The sequence below is a fragment of the Ochotona curzoniae genome, unplaced genomic scaffold, assembly GCF_017591425.1.
Source record: "Ochotona curzoniae isolate NIBS_2020 unplaced genomic scaffold, NIBS_Ocur_1.0 contig_3498, whole genome shotgun sequence".
Taxonomy (NCBI): Eukaryota; Metazoa; Chordata; class Mammalia; order Lagomorpha; family Ochotonidae; genus Ochotona; species Ochotona curzoniae.
Genome location: NW_024465885.1, coordinates 15,679,550 through 15,698,484, shown reverse-complemented (window position 1 = coordinate 15,698,484; position 18,935 = coordinate 15,679,550). Strand labels below are relative to the sequence as shown.

At 37.8% G+C, this 18,935-nt stretch overlaps 1 protein-coding gene across 1 annotated transcript in view; it reads left to right on the top strand.

Moving 5' to 3' along the window:
- Nucleotides 1-13,635: 13,635 nt before the first annotated feature.
- Nucleotides 13,636-18,935, top strand: part of EPHA6 (EPH receptor A6) — a 795,505-nt gene continuing 790,205 nt past the window's right edge. Inside the window, 3 exon segments of the mRNA XM_040980604.1 lie at nucleotides 13,636-13,719; nucleotides 13,721-13,780; nucleotides 13,782-14,025. Coding sequence (XP_040836538.1) covers nucleotides 13,636-13,719; nucleotides 13,721-13,780; nucleotides 13,782-14,025 — 388 coding nt within the window.

The following is an 18,935-nucleotide window of genomic DNA, read 5'->3' as shown; positions in this document are numbered from 1 at the left end:
TGTCTCTTCTCTCTGTATATCTGCCTTTCCAGGAAAAAATAAAGTCTTCCAAATAAATAAAAAACAATAACCCATTTTCTTTCTTGAACAGTTGTCATAAATTTTTCATGCTTTTGTCTCTGGGCTTCTTTTGTCTCTCTTTCCATGAACTGAGAAAGGGTATTTTTACTTAATGGACCCAAAGGACTCATTCTATATTCCCCACAGGTCCTTCCTTTGTTTTTCAGACTTTTGGCATCCCTATCATTTATCTGAAAATGATCTAGTTGAAAATCTTTCTCATGTGTGTCACTCATTCCCTGTCTTCCTGAAGCTCACCTTTCCAGATACATATCTTTGCTATTGTTATCATTGTATTGTAAGCAGTTGACAGAATGCTCCTGCCTTAATGGTTCAGTTCCTATTACATCTGTTTCCTGTAACATAAAGAAAAATATTCTTGGGGGCTGGTGCCATGGAACAAGCAACAAATGGCCCAAGTTTTTGTGACCATGCACCTATGTGGGTGACTCAGAGCAAGCCCCTGGCTCCTGGCTTCAGACTGGCTCAGCTTTGGCTATTGCAGCGATTTGGGGAATGAAATAGATGAAACATTTTCTCTCTCTCTCTCTTTCTCCCTGTAAATTGTCACTTCATATAAAAGCACATCTTTTTAAAAAGTCACAAAAATTCATTTCAATTGTTTATCATGTTGTTGTCCACTGTACAATTGGCTGTTAGCTGTCTTTCTTTCAGGAATTGTACTTAAAATAAACTATTTCCACCAGTTTTTGAGTTTTTATCTCTAAAAACCCTCCTACCCGACCACTTAGCAGGAAGTTTCTGTATTAATACATCTCTTTACTCACTGAAACTGTCTACACGAAAATTCTTTCATATGAGAAAAGACCTGGGGCTGCCTCTGTCCTTCATGTCAATTTCCCTGTAACTATTATATATGTTGCTAATATTGAAGCATTTTTGGCTTACAAAAATCCTATTTGGCCTCTAACACTTGGATCATTGTTCTAAAATCGATGTTTTCCTTTAGAGCTTTGTCGTAGTGTTTTCCCTATTTCACATGCTAACAACATCTGTAAAATAAGGCACCTGATATCCTTTAAACTCCAGTGGTAGAAAAATTGAAATTTAATATAAGTTTGAGGAATGATATAGTTTCATTCCAATCAAACATATATATTCCAATCTATCTATATCTATCTAGATATATATATATATATAGATAGAGATAGATAGATATAGATAGATTGGAATATATATGTATTACTTATATATATATGTATTATATATATGTATTATGTATATATGCACACACACATAAATATATACATACATATATATACATACATATATATTCACGCAAAGTTATATAAAGGTGTCTGAAATGCAATATACTAAAATAATAACAGGGATAATTTTAGAATAGTACAATAAAAAAGCATTTATTTTCTTTTTCAGTTTTCCAGACTCCATGATATGGCTATGCTACTTTTAAATTTAAAAGGATAACCTAAAGAGAAAATATGTTCTAAATTTGGAACACAGTGTGTCAACCTACAGATTTTCAGGAAACAGCATTTTTATAATGGCAAGAGAGTAAAACTAATAAGTATTTTGTCTGAGTGTTTTATTTTTAAAGCTTGTTAGCTATATACAGTATATTTATGAAAAAGATTTTATATTCACATACACAGTGGTAAGCATTTCAATGTAATTCTTCTGCTTGCTCTCTCTGGCTGAGAAGCTGGGAAAATTTTTCATTCAAGTACCTTATTTTTGGTCCTGTATTAATTATACTGTATATAGACCATTTAGTCTAGACCTAATTGAGAAACACGAGAAATTCAATTCAGCATTTAAACATGATTATTCTTTAATAAGAGAGTAGATGTTGCCCCAAATGGACACAATTAGATGGAAAATATGTTTTCACTACTCTTACAAGATAAATGACTAGGTTGTATAAAGTTCAAAGTTAATTTTCCTACTTTAATGAAAATAAAACCTGTACTCTATTCCTTGAGTTTCAAAATTTATTATGGTCTGTTGTTGGACAAAGAACAAACTGATACTTTCTCAATTTAAGGATTCTGAATGATTTGAGTTGACTTTTTCATACATTTATTTTACTTATTTGAAAGATACAGGCAAAGGGCCTGGGAGGCACAGAGCAGAGAGAGGAGGAGAGAGATAAACTTCCGCCCACTGGATAACTCTTCCAATGGCCTCAGCCTCTGGGGCTGGACTAGGTAGAAGACAGAGGTCAGGAGCTTCTGCCTGTTCTCCTATACAGGTGTAGGGGTTCAAGCACTTGACCCATTTTCTATGCTTTCCCAGGTACATTAGCAAGGAGTTGTATTTGTAGTGAAGTAACTGGGAATCAAACCTACACCCACATACAATGGCAGTGTTATAGGTGGCAGTTTTGTATGCTATACCATAACAGTATCATTGAGATGAGTTGATTTTAATGAAGATTAGAAACAGAATTCAAGTATTCCGATTTGCAAGTAAGTAAGACAGCATTCCCTTCTGAAATTATGTATTTTCTAAGTTAGAAATGTTGCTTCAACACCCTCACAATGTCTCAAATTTATGATTCTAGCAGGCTTTTTCTTTCTTTTTTCTTTAAGATCCATTTATTTTTTATTTTTTTTTAAAAAAGGCAATTTCCAGAGAGCAAGGGAGACAGAAAGAAAGATTTTCCATTTGCTGATTCATGCCTCAAATTGCTACAACGGATGGAGCTGAGTTAATCTGAAGCCAGGAGAAAGGAGCCTCTTCCAGTTCTCTCACTTGAATGTAACATCCCAAAGACTTGAACCGTCTTCTAGTGTTTTCCCAGGCCACAAGCAGAAAGCTGGACGGGAGGCTGAGCAGCTCGGACATGAACCAGCGTCCATAAGCAATGTCGACACTTGCAGGTGGAGGATTAGCCCATTAAGCCACAGTGCCGATTCTTTACAGAGGGTTTTTGAAAATATAATTTGTTGGGGCCAGCATAGCTAATCCTCCCTGTGGCACTAATATTCCACAGGGCACTGGTTTCTGTCCCAGCTGTTACATTCAGTATTAGCTCATTCCAGAATTTTTCCCAAACTTCCTTTTTCCTCTCTTTGGTTATAACCTTCCTGCTTTACAAATAGAAAAGCTTTTTAACATAAGAGTGACTGCTCTGCCCTGTCAGTAGATAATCCAAATGCTTTGGTTTCATGATCTGTGAAACAGGTACAACAAATGTACTTACCTCATGAGGCTATGAATATTATGTGAGCCAGCATGTACAATGCACTTGTAACAGTGTTGCAGTGAGGTGGGCAGCTAATTCAGGTTCACGTGTTTTGGAGGCACTCCATTCCCCACCACCTAGTTGTTCCCTGCTGCCCACTTGTGTATTGCATTGTTGTGTGACCATGCCCCTCACAATCTCCTTTAAGTCCATTGATAAGGAGGGGCTTGCTCTCTTGGTCATGTGCTTCCATCTCACTGGCACTCTGAATTCTTGCCCTCCCAAGTACCTGCCTGCTCTCTTGCTTCCTGTGGACAGACTCTGAGGGCAGGTATCCCTTCAGCAGGGGTCCTGTATCTCTGTATTCCTCACCCTATGTTTACTGGCTGGGCAGGACAGTAAAGCTATTAATGCTAAGATGCTTTGTGTTTTTTATGTGAGTACTTTCTAGGGTTCCAGGCGAGGTGAGGCCTGAAAATAGTGGAATGTGGGCAGAGAAGCCAGGGAAGGTGAATATCTGCAGTTTTGTAAGTGTGCCCAGGTTATTCATTGCCATGTTTCTTAGTGTAATTTGTATTGTTGGGGAAACTGGGACATAGGTCTTCAGCATAACAGATGGACTTCAGGGTAATGACCATTTGAACCTCTTGGGGTTTCAATGGATTAGATTGCTATACAGATTTGTGATTTCCTATTTCTAGTGGACCTTGTTATCACCAAGCTAGGTAAATAAAGATTCCTTAAAAAACACCCTGGAACAGTGACTATATCATCAGCACTTCATACATATTATTCCCCAAATGTAAGTGCTAAGTGAGCAGGCCTTTATCTGTTATTTCACCACTTTAATTTGGTGTGTCTTTAAAGTGTTAACTGGAACACAAAATGTAAAAGATAAATAAGTATGAGCTACTTACTTTAGCAGACAGATATAATTTAAAATAATAATTTTAAGGACATGAAAGAGTTCTCCACAAGAATCATGATTGTGTGAATGTTAGTAAGAGAGAAAGAAGAGTAAGGTCATTTGAAAACCTTAGGTACAACTTATGGCACATTTATTGAAAATAAGCCACAGTTTGTTAAATTCCTTAGAATTACAATTAATTATCTATCTATCTACCTATCATCTGTCTATCGAGAAAGATGCAAACTATACACCAGTTTTTGACAAAGTTCATTAAGAAATAAGTCCAAATGTGTTTGCTGTCCAACAGCATTGGACTAAGGTGCAGAGTTGATAATAACAGGCATAAACTACTGACTGATGGTCAATAGCTGAAGTTCATTAGCGGCATCAGACATTTTAAAGGAAGGCAGTCATACAGGCACCCAGGAGGAAGGTTTGAGGGATTCACATTTCAACAGCCAGAAGGAGTCTCCTTTCCTTGGTCTGTTAATTCCTGTTCCCCTGCCTGGAGCGGGGAAGAGGGGGAGGGGCACCTCTATTTGTTTTGCATATCCAATCAAGTGCTCTCATGCAAATGATATCCAAACTATTGTCCTTTTGCACAAATGTATTTTAGTGCAAAAAAGGTTTTCATGAACATATTTGGCAGAGGTCTTCAAAAAGTTGGTGGAAAATGTTGTGAAAAACTAGAGATAAATTTCAAAAATGTTTGTACCAAAGTAAACTTCCATTTTGATTCCACTTTCTCAAAGACTTTTTGAAGCATCATATATCTCCACGCTTGTATACATTTATGTGACCATTTCAGGGATCTGAGCCGGCAGGATAGCAATGAAAAGCATACTATGCAGCCAAACTGCCTGTAGTTTTACCACTTAGTGACTGGATGACTATTTTTCAGCTTTCTAAACGGTGCAGATAATAGTAACTACTTCAGAGTTCAGTTTTGCAGATTAATTGAATTCATATTTGAACTGCAATTATTTGTAATTAGGATCTGAAATTCATATTTTGCTGAGAACATCAGCCACACAGTAAGTAAAAAATCATTTGTTAATATAAAAGCATTTGGAAATAATACATGTCTTCTTTAGCAAGTGGCAATTTTATTGAATTCTGCTGTTATTGTTGACTTTGGTATTTGTGACAAATGAAAGACACTGAAGAGTATTTATAAGATTCATCCACCATCAGGGAAGGAACACATCAGCTGCGTATAGAAAATAATTTAGAAGGCCTTTTTTCCAGGGAATCACAGTCACAGACTTTCCTTCCCCATGTAGCAAAGACAGAAGTGAAGCAGGGAGCTACAGAAGCAAGAAAAAAGCCAGGAAGAGAAGTGCAAGGGAGGTTTAAACCCTCCTTAACATGGAAGCTGAAGCGGAGGTCACTTCAGCCCTTTTTTGGTGGAGAATATTGGTCCACCACTGTTGCAGCCATGACTTACCAGATGACCCTGTTGCCTGAGGGTGTACCTGAGGTTAGAGCTGGAAGCAAGCTTCACCCTCTGCTGGTCACCATAGCAACCATCAGATATCATCAAGTGAAAAACTTTAGGACAATGTTAATGACACAATTGTGGCCAGTTTCTCTGGATTTCATGCTCTCATGGTTTTAAAAATCCATGCTGCACAAAGGGCTCCTAAAAATATTTTTATATGTAAATTAAGTCCAAAAGGGTATAGAGCAAGTCCAACAAAGAAATAATGCCAAATGCTAGCATTTAAATGGGAGCTTTTTACTGCTTCTTGAAGCATCTCTTGAGAAGTGTAGTAACATTGGAAAACTTCACTAATGTTACTGAGTCACTTCATATACTGTAGTTTGGGGGGTGCCCAGAGCAGTGCAACAGACATAACAGGTAGAGCAGAGAGGAGCTGCCTCCTGAACAGTTTCTAAAAAGTGTAACAAGCATTTGGCCTAATGGTTAAGATGCTGCTTGGGCCATGGAGCTGAGCTCAGGTCCTGCTGTTGTAAGGGTCTTTGACCCCCAAATACAGCAGCAACCTCAATTCTTGTCACGCAGGAAAGAAGAATTTTTGTGCAGACACAGTTTAGTTTTAAAGCAAGATTTTTTAGAAAAGTTGAGAAAGGAGACTCCTGTCCAAGTGACGGGAAAGGGCTCTGAGATAGAAAGGACTCTTACCCTCTGCCATAGTGGCAGGAGGAAAAGTGGAAAGACCCTAGTCCTCTGCCATAGTGGCAGGAGGAGAAGTGGGAAAAAAAGACCCTTATTAATGGTAAGGGTCTTTTAACCTTATTAATGGTAAGGGTCTTTAAACCTTTTAAAGGTTTACTTCAAAGGGGCTCTCCAAGGACAAAAGGAAATTATTGGTCCCCCTGGTGTCTGGCTTTGGGGCAAAAGACCAGACAAGTGTCAGACATTGGACATTCCTGGCCTTGGCAATGTGAGTCCAGTCCCCTTTTTCAATGATAAGGGGACGATCCTGAGGCTCTCCCACACAATGGCTGATGCTTCCGGAAGGGAATTGATATGCTAATTTCACCCTTGTCCCTTGGAAGAGAAGTGCTCTGGTGAATCCAAGACATGGTGGGGAAAGTAACCCTTTATATGACTTGGGGACCCAGAATTCCCTAACTGCCTACTACCCAGTCTAACTCTTCTGGCTGCTCTTGAAGCTAACAGTGTTGTAAATATGCACCACGGGAGGTACATGTATGGTTCAAGTATCTGGGTCTCTCATCTATGTGAAAGATCTGGATGGAGTTTCCAGGTCTTAACTTTGGTTTGGCCCACCCCTGGATTTTGAGGGCATTGGGGTAGTGAACCAGCATTAAAAAGCAGGCAAATTAGGCAAGAAATTGTATTACAATTGAATTTCTTCCTAAAGGTTAATGAGTATTTAGCAGTGTGGATCTGTTAATGTCTTCTGAGCAATTCATAAAATCTGCAAAGAATATATCAAATTAGTGTTGATGACAGTGTGAACACACATGGTAACATTACTCTGTGTGTTCATGATGAGTACTGAATATGATCAGTATTGAGTATGCATTACTATTTGTGTTCAATACGAGTACTGAAATTTCTGCATGACAGAATTTCTGCATTAAGAATTAGCCGTTCTTTTAAAAATCACACTGTATCTTTTTAATATTTACAGTTTCAAATCCATTTGCTATTTTCCCCATTATAAACCTAATTTTATTTGAAAATTGTACATATTTCCAAAAATCAAGAAAGTTAAATTTCCCTACTATATGAAAAACATTTAAAATATTCATAAGTAAACTTCTTATTCCTTATATAATTCAAACCATAATACAAAGTCAGGAGCAAACAAATATTGAGCACTCTTAGCTGTAAGTCTATAAATAAACAAAATAAATATCAGTACATATCACATAAATTTATAAATTTATAACTGTTCACTATTTTTTATCACTAACTTAGAGCATGTTATTTTCATCTAGAAAAGCTGCAAAGAAGTCACAGCCTAATTCTGAATACTGTGAACTTGCATGTACTTGTAATATAATGACCTAGGAGTGGAATTTGACAATGAAACACAAAGTGAATCTCACATAAGTTCTATAATTGGATTTAGTTTGGTAAGTAGACAAAGAACATTTTCAGTACAAGTCAGCTCAGGTACAAGTGATCTGTAACACATTCCTGAACACACAAAGCTATATCAGAACAAATATTAGTCATAGAAATGTAGAGTAATTTTTTTTATAAAAAGGAATTGCATATTTTTAGCTTAGATGTGTTATTAGTAATTTGCCCTTTTTGAAAAAAAATAAAGATGGACACTTTGAGAATAAGGTAAGAATAATTATAAAAACACATTTTCACTTAGCAAACACATTAAGTCTTGTAATAATTACAATTTGCTATTGATAAATGTTTCTTTTTCCTAAAAAACATTTTTACAGCCACAGCAAAAGAAAAAGTTCTATGATTAAATTGTTATAGAATCCCTTACAATAAAAGGTAAATATTGGGCATATTAAGTTTATATTGACTTGTCAGAGATCATTTAGAATATAATCAGGTGTCTCTCAGGACTTGCTCTTTAAAGTTTAATATACAACAAAAACACAGAATCTCAAAAAGGCAAACATAGTTACCTGATTTTAAATTAATCTGAAACATAAGAAATATTTTATAAAAAATTTCACTTACATAAGTCCCGCTTTAATGACTGATGTCTCCTCCTGTGACACTTTGAATCTACTCCAATCTGAATGAAGTAAAAGAGCAAGCTTTGCATTATTGATATTAAATGACTAAAAAATGTTAAACTGATATTATGACTAACATGTACAGCATTTCTAATAAGTTTATCATTTGACTATTTAACATAGCTAGGGGCTCTTCTGTAAAATCTAGCTTTATCTTTTCCTGAAGTATGACATAAATTGTTTTCATGCAAACATAATGGAAGAAAAACATAAAATATATTTGGAGTAAACTTTTGAATATTTGAGAAAATAATATTCATGTGATATTTATTATGAAAATAATGATATTTTAATATGCCACTTACAAAGGTAGTATTAATTCCACCATAGATTGTCGACTGATATTTAGATATGTTCTTCAATGGCATTTATTATAATTCAATGAAATAAAATAAAGTTGTTTTGAAAAAAGTGGTCATTCGGTATTATGTGTCAAAAGATAAACTGAAGCATATGTTTTTAATAAATTTTTAATAAAGTTTTTATTAAAAAGTCCTGCATATAGGTAGAAATAATTTTGGGTGGGTATCTGATGCCACATATGCTATTCGTTAAAAATGGAAGTTACATTAATCTAGTTATATATTTGGCCATTGTGCATGACCTTTAGTGTTGTATTTTATATTAATAAAATTCATGCATTGGCCTTCAGATTATGAACCAATCTAAAGTAAAATCTAACCCAAGCTAAAGCAGCAACAGTAGAAATTATACCTTCAAAGGTTAGGATACAGTTCCTTTTTCATACACAATAACAGTTTGGAACTCTTTCATAAGATCACACAAATGATTTGAAATGCAGTAATCTGTATTATACTATACCATGCAACAGAGAAATAATGCAACACGAGACAGATGGATAATAAGAACCAAGTAATATCTGTACCATTGTTCTATCGCTCAACATAAATGCATATGCAAATTTTGCTTGGTAAAGTGTCTGTATTTTTAAAACTACTAGAGAGAAAGTTTTCATTGAATTATATAAATACATACAGGCACATAGATGCACACAACTAAATCCACATATATGTTATAAATACATACTCACGCATCTATGATACATTTTCCAAAACTTAACAGTGCATATACAAGATTTTAAATGTTAAAAATAAAACGATCCATTGAACATTATTTTGAATGTCCTCTTTCAGAAAAAATATTAGTTATGACCTAATATCAAAGCAAAATTTCTGGTATATATACATGTGTTTTTCCTAATTACACATTTTTAACAGAAAAAATTCTAAAATGATATTTAACTTTATGGAGTTTTTCTTTTTGCATAAAAGTTAATCATTTACTTTTAAGGGTAATGACATGACAGTATTAATAGCTCAAGTATTTCTCTTAATTTTATGCTATCCATATAAACATAAGCAACTGTTTCAATTCAAAATATTAACTAAATCTTTTAAGACCTTTTTTCAAACTCCTATTACTTAAGTCTCTTATACTTTTACCTACAGAATGCAAATTAATTTGCAGATGACTTAGTCTACATTTTTACCACCGTAACTCAAGCCATTGGATATGCTGAGTGTTAAGCATTACAATACTTTCTATTCTCAAAAAAAATTAACTACAGATTAGGTCTCTACTGCTATATAAGCTCTTATTTTTTCAATACTACGAGTTTCATTTTAAAGGCAAACTTGGGGTACTTTGTAGTTCATACTTTACTTACCTGAATTCAGATCATATATACAAAATGAAGAACAATAGTCTGAAAGTATACAAACGAATCCTAAACAATGAGACAGGAATGTGTTTTTTTTGGAATATGGGTATTATTTAAACAGCAAGTGTAGATAAGTCTATGTTAATATTGCATATGGTTCATTGAGTGGCTTATAATTTTGAAGCTGTGACATGTCAGCAAATACATCGATATTTCTAGAAGATCAAAAAGAGCCATATATCTGTTAAATATAAATTGCTTCTGGCTCACAAAAAAATAACCATGACTATTTTTTAAAGTAAAATGCTAGCTTTATAATTTTTTACTCATATAAAATAATTTATTATTACATTTTCTTTGACTGAAGAGAATTAAACACAAAGAACCCAAGAAATATTTTAGATGAGATAGAACACACATATACATACTTTGTATATATGCATTATACATGAAGAAATTTTTGTATGGAACAAGTGGTCAAATGGCCTGTTAATTACTTTTCAATGTTTTGAAGCTAATAAATCATGTCAAATTCATGGAATATTGTCAATTACTCAAAGGTACATGACAATACCTAAATACATTAAAAAAATACTTAAGCATATAAAGTGTTTTAATGAAAAAAAAATCTTTAATTATTTTTCTTAAAAGCCAGAACCAGATTATGACAATCAATGTTCTGCCAAGCTTCATTATCACTTATTTAAACAAAAAAGGTGACTTGCAGGTGGGTGATCCTTAGACATTCTGGGTAATTCAAGCTGCTGTCGTTTTATTTTGAAGTGACAGCACACGTTTGAGGCATATGCTGTGATTTGTAGCTAAACGTGAGTTTGGGAAATGAACCTTAGCTTTTATTTTCCACTTTTTCCTTTTCTTTTATTCCTTCCAATCCTCGCTTCATTATAACATTCTTTTTTTTTATAACATACTTAATTAGCCTACTTTTGAGGGAAATGTTTTGTACTTGGTGTTCCATAGACACAATATATTCTCCCACAAGAAAAACATAACTTTAGAGTTTGATTTAAAAAATGTGTTTCCTGCAAAGAATTATTTTGAAATAACTCAATTTTGGTTATGTCTTATTAATATGTGCCAATTGTAATTAATTTGAAAAATAAGGTTCACAAATGAACATGGTTCACATTTCTTAAATTTATGTTACCAATTCCTTCCGTTCAGACTAACATAGTATATTTTAGGCATTTACAAAATAAGCATCTTGATGAATAACTTTTTCTGAGTTTTTATAATTATTACAAAAAATTTTTTTTAAAAAAAGTTTAAGTGTAAAAATGCCACGAAAATATATGCTTTGACAGTATGCCAAACAATTCATGTCAAAATCTCAAAATAATGAATCATGAAATATTTCTAAAACGTTACTTATTGAAGCATAATTATTTATATCATAATGATCAAAACAAAGAGTTTTTGTCTTAGTCTGTACACTGAATGTGCTTTGTTTCCATGTGGCTCTATCTATCGGTAAGGGTGGTAAAGTGAATCGCAAAATTGGGTTTTATTCTTGATTCCTACGTACAAGCTCCTCCTTGTAAGATTATCTTGTTATAGGTGATTTGCATGCATTTAAAATGGCAAGGGGGGAGGGGAGAGAGAGAGAGAGAGAGAGAGAGAGAGCGAGAGAGAGCGAGAGAGAGAGAGAGAGAGAGAGAGAGAGAGAGAGAGATTGAGTTTGAATCTATAATGGGAAGGAGAATACAGTCGCCAATCAGAAAGCTTCCTCACGCTCTCAAACCACTTGGCTTTCACGTTCCTCTCCACGCAATGGGTTTTAGACGCGGGGTTCTCTTGCTCCCCTGTTTCCCTCCAATGGCATATTAATGCGTTAAGTGAGAATGCTTCAATTACAGAACGTGACAAATATCAAAACGCATCCGGCTGGAGGGTCTTTCACTCCCGCATTTGTGTTAGCACCAAAGGCTGGATGACCCTTTACTTCAGCTTTACTCTTCAGCGATTCCCGCCACCTTGAACCTTCCCTACCCACCTTTACATACCGTCCACCCTTTGCACGACCCCTGCGAGCTCCTCTCGGTTTACTTTTCCACATGGCCATCAGCATTCTTAAACACGTTCTACGCGCTGTGGCTGCTCTAATGTGACGGCCTAAACCCCCTGAAGAGAGGGAGTGATAAAGAGCACCGCCACCGCCTTCCAGTAACCCCAGCACGGCTCCTCCCGCGCTCCTCACAGGGCGTTCTAAGTTTAGCCAGAGAACATTCCACCCGCCCTTCAGCTCCTTTCACGGACCGCGGCTTCCACCGCGCGTGGCGGAGGGATTTTTTTATTGTCGAATAACCCCCTCTAGCGCCGAGCTGGCGGCATCCGAACCGCCGCCGCCGGGCGGGGAGAACGCAGGGCTTAGCGGAGCTCTGTAGCGCTCGCGACTGTGGCCCTGCCCTCTGCGCCCACCTGGACCGCCGCGGGGCGAGCGAGCGGGGCCAGCGGGCCTCCAGAACCCCCTCGCGGTCCGCCCGCCGCGTCGCCCCGGTCCTCAGGGGGAAGCTTCCGAGTCCCACCGAGTAGCCCTCGGCTTCGCGGCTTGCAGCGACCCGAGCGCCGAGAGGGGGCGGCGCGGGCGGGCGGGGGCGAGCTGTCCGCCTGAGGCGCGCTCGGCGCCGCCGTGGATGTAACCACGCGCCGCGCGGCGCCCGGGCTGCTCGGGGCGAGCGGTCCGACGACGGCGTCACGCCGCGGGCGCTCGGGGCCCGGGAATCGCAGCGCCGAGGCTGCGACGATGCTCGCGACCTCCGCCGCCAAGTCACCGCCTCACGGCGCCGCCGACACCTCGGCGAGCCTAGGCGCCGGGCACCCGCCCGCTTGCAGCTGCGTGTGACTCCTTCGCTGTCGCTTCCTGCCTCTTTCCGCTCTCAGGACTCAAAGCAGCCGAGGCGGCCGCCGAGCTGGACCCTTTCGCCCCCCGCGGGCAAGTTTGGGCGACCCGCGCTGAGGAGCCGCTGGGTGGACGGCCGCCGGCCCTCAGCACTCCCACCCCTCCAGAGGCGGAAATATGAAGTGAGCCGGTGGCAATGTCGGGAACCGACTGGTGTTAGGACGGCGGGCTCTGCAGCCGTGCAGTTGGGGGGCTGAGTGCTTGTGGGCGGGGGACTAAGTGAGACCTCAAAGATGTCCGGGCAGCGGCTGTCACGGTTGGGATACGGCGCAGACGCGGCCGACTTGGATGTGCAAGCCGCTGCCGACGCCGCTCCGCCGAGGGGCTGAGGGCTCGGACGGACCGCAGCTCCTGGGGACCGCTGCACCCTCAGACTGCTCGAGGCCTCCCCAAATCGCCTCGTTCGGCCCCCCGCTTTCACGCAACCGGTCGGAGGAAAGTTGCGGTGGTCCCCAAGCCCGGGTCACAGCTACCGCGCCTCCGCCGCTTTGGGCTCGGCAGGTGCCCACTGGAGGCGCTCGGGCCGCCCCGAACTGCCCGCTCCTCCTGGCGCTCCCTCCGCCCGTGGCCGCCGAGCGGCGCCCTCCCCCGGCCCCTCCCCCGCGCCCCAGCCCGAGCTCGCTCCTGTGCGCGCGCCCTCCCGGGCCCCAGTGAATAGTCCTCGCGCGAGCGGGACACGGTGGTGGATGCAATTCCGCTCGCCTCCAGCCGCCAGGAGCATCCCGGCGCTGCGGGCGGCGGCGTCTTCCCAAGCAGCTGCACCTGTACCTTGGGCAGCCTGGACTCTCGTGCCCTGTGCTGGGGGCCTGGCACGGGGGCAGCCCCGGGACACCCCCCTGCGGGCCGGGTGGCGGAGGAGGAGGAGAAGGAGGAGGAGGAAGAAGACGTGGACCGGGACCCCCACGTCGTCCACAACGTCTGGTTGCGCTGCTGCCACTTCTTCCTGAGGGGGAGAAGAGAGCCCGAGAGCGCCATGGGGGGCTGTGAGGTCCGGGAATTCCTCGTGCAGTTTGGTCTCGTCTTGCCTCTGCTGACAGCTTGGCCGAGCGACTGCAGTCACGTCTCCAACAACCAAGGTAAGGCAAGGGACACGGGAGGAGGGGGCGTGAAGGGGAGCGAGCTCTGCGGACTGGTCGCCTCCTGCGGGCAACTTTCCGCCTAGGTCGTTTTCTCAGGTCTCATCACGGGAGAGCATCCTGAGTGTCCCCTCATTGGTGCCCCCAGTCTGCATCGTTTGGGACCGGTGGCCCTGCAAGTGATGGTTCCTTTTACGTCTAGAATTCTTGAGCACCCACTGCACGTGGGTCCCACTGCTGGTGGCCACCAGAGCGCTCCCTCCTTCGCTCTTTCTCCGAAGGTCAGGCTCCATGACACAGACTTAGTGGAAAATTCGGGCAGTCACTCACGGGGTAAAACGTGGATTTTCCCACGTGTCTTGCAAGGGAGAGCACTCCACCAGTGTCGTTTTACATATCAGCCTTTCCTGTTGGGTAACTATGCCCCCTCCCCTTGCTTTAGCTTCAGCTTCAGCATCTATACCACAAAGACAACTTCCTGTAGACTTGTTCAGAATTTTTAAAAGTTAAAAGTTGATTGCCCGCAGTCCGTGCCGTGGTTCCTTTTTAGCTTGCAGTCAGGACGTAGATGAGCCCGAAATGTGACTTTCCAAGTTGTGACTGTTTTTTGAAGTCAACTCACTGACAGATTTTGGAATTCTGTTTTGGTGGGCAGGTGAGCAGAAAGTGAGTGGTGTGTCCAGCGATGAAAAGCACTTAGAATATTTGAGCATCCCTCCCCACTCTTTTTACTCAGTCTTTGTAAAACAGAATTTCTGGTACAAAACAAGAATTTCTGATCTGCAATATATCCCTTGCATATTCTAAATCTTATTAAACTGTGGTGAATAGGCATAAAAGTTTTAGGGCAGTGTGCTGGCTGGCTGCTGTTGCTGGTGCTGTGAAGACCATTAGCCTGTCCCCGGTTAAATCACATGGTTAAAACCTCAAATACGAAACATAAAACAGATTTTAATATGGTTCAAACCTCAAATATAAAACCTCAAGTATAAAACCTCAAATATGAAACCTCAAATATTAGCAGGGTTAATTATCATTACTATTTAATATGTAGCATTTGTTTCAGGATCTTGAAATAACTTGCAGATATAAAAGTGGAGGTGAGGTAACTTGAAAGTGAATATTTTGTGTGTGAGAATGTTAAAAGAAAACAAGTAGGTAATATGGAGCTTTTTTTTGTCATAATTACATGATGTTTTAGAAATGTAACTATTCAGGATTAGCATTTAATTGTTCTCAGACAACTGATAATTTCAGCAAGTTTTCCTAATAGTAATTGTATTTGACCCAGCAGAGTGCAATCACAAATGCATATGTGAATTTGGAAACCATGTGCAACCCTAGTGACTTTGAAGCATTATCACATGAGAAGTGACAGCTGTGGGGCTCTACATCCTTATGACCATGTAGCCATCACATCCCTCACTTGTTTTCAAAACTATGCTGTGGAATCTCCACGAGTTAGTTACTTTACATTTGTGAATATAGAGTACTTGTTTAGAAATGGTTTTTCATTGTAAGGTGAGAACAGAGTTTTAATACTGGGGAAGATAAACTGTGCTTTATCTTCATACCTAAAGATACTAAAAAGAGGTATATACCTTGAGAGACAAGTTTACTGCAAGTTTTCAGCAGTTATTCCCAAGCAATCGTTTTCCCAAATCATTATTTATTTTTAATTTTTGTGGTACAACAACTTTTATAAGCTCTATAAATATTAATAGAAGACACGTATGTGAATATCTAAAGAACTGAAGTAATATGCTACGAAATGTATTGTGTTAGCTTGATTTCTCAAATTCTACATTTAAGAACGCAGATGTATTAGCTTCTTGCAATAATTTTTATTTGTTTAACGATTTCAAAGAGCTTACAATAGTATTGAGAAATGTTTTATGTGAAACAAAAAGTACATGGCTTATTTTTTCAATTAACACAGTTACGTTAGTTAATAAGTATTACCCAGTTTATTCTCAGTGAAATAGTACAGTGTCTATTAAAATATGAATACATGGTAATATATGAGGACATCTTCAAAAATCATGGAATATATATAATTAAAGCCTATGTCTGGAGTTGAAAACATGTTATAGCAAAATAAACTTATTTTTAAATTCTATTTTCCATAAACTTTTTGAAATGCCATGTTAATAAAAATGTAGACTGTGCCTAACAATATACTCAGATATAAAACTAAGTACAGGTTTAAATTGAGTGCGATGTGGGGGAGTCTTTTAAACAAGATTATGGAGAGAATATGATCAGATTTATTATTGTCAGAAATGAGTGAATAATTGCTTATTAAATACCTTTACACCATAAAGTTGCAGTGATTATAATTTCCCCAGTAATAAGTTGCAGTAATTTTTAAATTCCGAAATCATTACACTGATGAATGTTTTAGCGTTATTGTCTTAATTTATAGTTTTATGGATAGATAACATAAATAGAAACATCTTGTCAGGTTTGAACATTGAAAACATAGACCATGACTTGAGTATCTATGGAATCTATGGAAAGATTAGTATAAAATATAAATGTGATTTTTATATGCATAAAAATAAATATCAAAATACGACTAATGTTTAGCTTTGAAGAGACTTAGTAATTTTAACTTAAGGGAAGAAAGGATTAGTTTGACTGAATTATATTAAATCCTACTAGCACCATCATTGGTTTATTGTAAACAGAAACAGTTTAAAATGGGAAAAATGACAAAAGGATTTTTCTCTTGCCTTTTTAACTGACCATAAAGGTGAGCTCCAAAAAAACAGAATAAATCTATTTGATTTCATATTCTTATTTCTAGACCACCTTGAATTCACCAAAAAAGTAAAGAGACTTCCTAGATCACTTTATCTGATTTAAGTATTTGGAAATATTTTTTGTGTTCAAATTCTGTCAGACTCCACCAATTTCCCTATTTTAGAATCACGGTATAGGTTAGATGCTGTAAATGTTTTTTAAATACCATGCTTTATACTTATATGGAGTACAAGTTTTCATTCCTGTACTAAACATTCACTTGAATTTAAAAAGTGGACTTGCTTCATATACAAGTTAAATGTGTGTGTGTGAGAGAGAGAGTGTGTGTGTACGTGTGCGTGCATGTCTATGTGTATGTCTGTGTGTGTGTATTTGTAGCCACCAGGGTTCTGTTTGCTCCAACAATTCTCCACTTTAGCAAATAATTTGTAGCCTCAATGAGTCAATACATCTCTCAGGGTAGGGCTCAAGTTTCTATAAAGAATTACTGACATATTCAGGTAATTCATTAAATTTAGGCACATGTGTCTGATAAACTTATTCCAGTACTGAAACTGTGAATTGTTTTTTTGCAGGCAATTATGGATAAATGAAATAAATAATAATAGCATGCTTTCACTGAAATTATTAAATGCTTTTGAAAAAATCCTTTGAGTCATAAATATCAGAAATAATATAAATCAAACTGAAAAATGACTGCTTACCAGTTATCCCCTAAAATAATTGAACTGCCATAAGTATTGTTCACAAACTAAAAAAATTGAATATTTTAAATTTTTTTAGATATGGAGAAATTGAGGAAGCTTCTTGGAATATTAGGTGAACTTTTACAAAATTGTGAACTTTTAACAAATTAACTTGTACTTACAAAAATATAGCTTATATATATATATATATATCCATATATATACATAAGTATAACTTACATTTACCAAAATATAAGTGAACTTTTATCAAAAATAGTAAAATAATATTAAGTTGGAAAATTCGAAGATTAGTTAAAATATTTCAGTACCATTGATTTAGAAAAATTACTTTCTAGAGATAAAAAAAATCATGGTTGTATATGTGAAATAAATTGTTATATTGATTTTATGAAAAGTATAATTTTATTATACATTTACAAGTTTAAGCAAGTCACTGTATAATTAATCATCATGAACAGCATCAAAAGCAAAAAATTAAATATTTTTGTGCAGATTTAGTAGTGATTATTTAAAAATTTCTTGTGCTTGGTTTGGAATAAGAGTATCTAAACCATTTTCCTGCACAGAAATTAATTATACCATGGTTGTTTAGGATCTATTTCTTCACACTAAAAGTTGCTTAGAAGAATAGCATGAAAACTAGTATACTATATATTTACAAATCACATTCATATGGATTCAATGAGGGAGGAAAATATATGTTACATATAACAATAAAGAATTTATAATTTATACTGTTGAGTGAATGTTTAAAATAATAGGATATAAAGCCATACTTTCTTTGATTTTTTCAGTATTCATTGCTAGTATAAATACCTAAGTACAAGCATAAAATGCGTCATCAATTTGTCATATTTCCCTCTAACTACCATCATATCATATCACATAATCTCAATGTTATTTTTTCTCTTCCCTCTTCTTCCTTTTCATAAGTATAAGCATTTCATACTATATGCTCCATTTGTCCCAAATGGTGAAAGAATAGATTCTACTTCACATTGTGTTATCTACTAAATCTCAACAGGAACAGACATTTTTGAATCCTTGAATGAACATTTTGTGAGATTAAAAACAGGGAGATTGATCTAAGTAATTCAAATAGTTTTACTTTTTTCTATGTGCATTTTCAACTGTATTATCGAAGTTCCAGAAGAAATAACTTAATGCAATTCCATTATCCTTAAAATATGTATTTAAAATTTGGAAATAAAGTATTTCTGCTCTTGCGTTATTGTATTGAGTTTGTTCCCTGGAATCTAAAATGTGATAATGGAATGGAAAGGGTAAGTTAAGGCCATCATTAATCTATAATCTTGTGGAGCTTGATTGAGTAAATATTATTTTCATTGTTGTGAATGAAAGTTCTGAGGTAGAAAAAACTAGAAAGGATATGTTATGCTCTAGAATTTTAAAACATTCATTTGGGTGGCAGAAAGA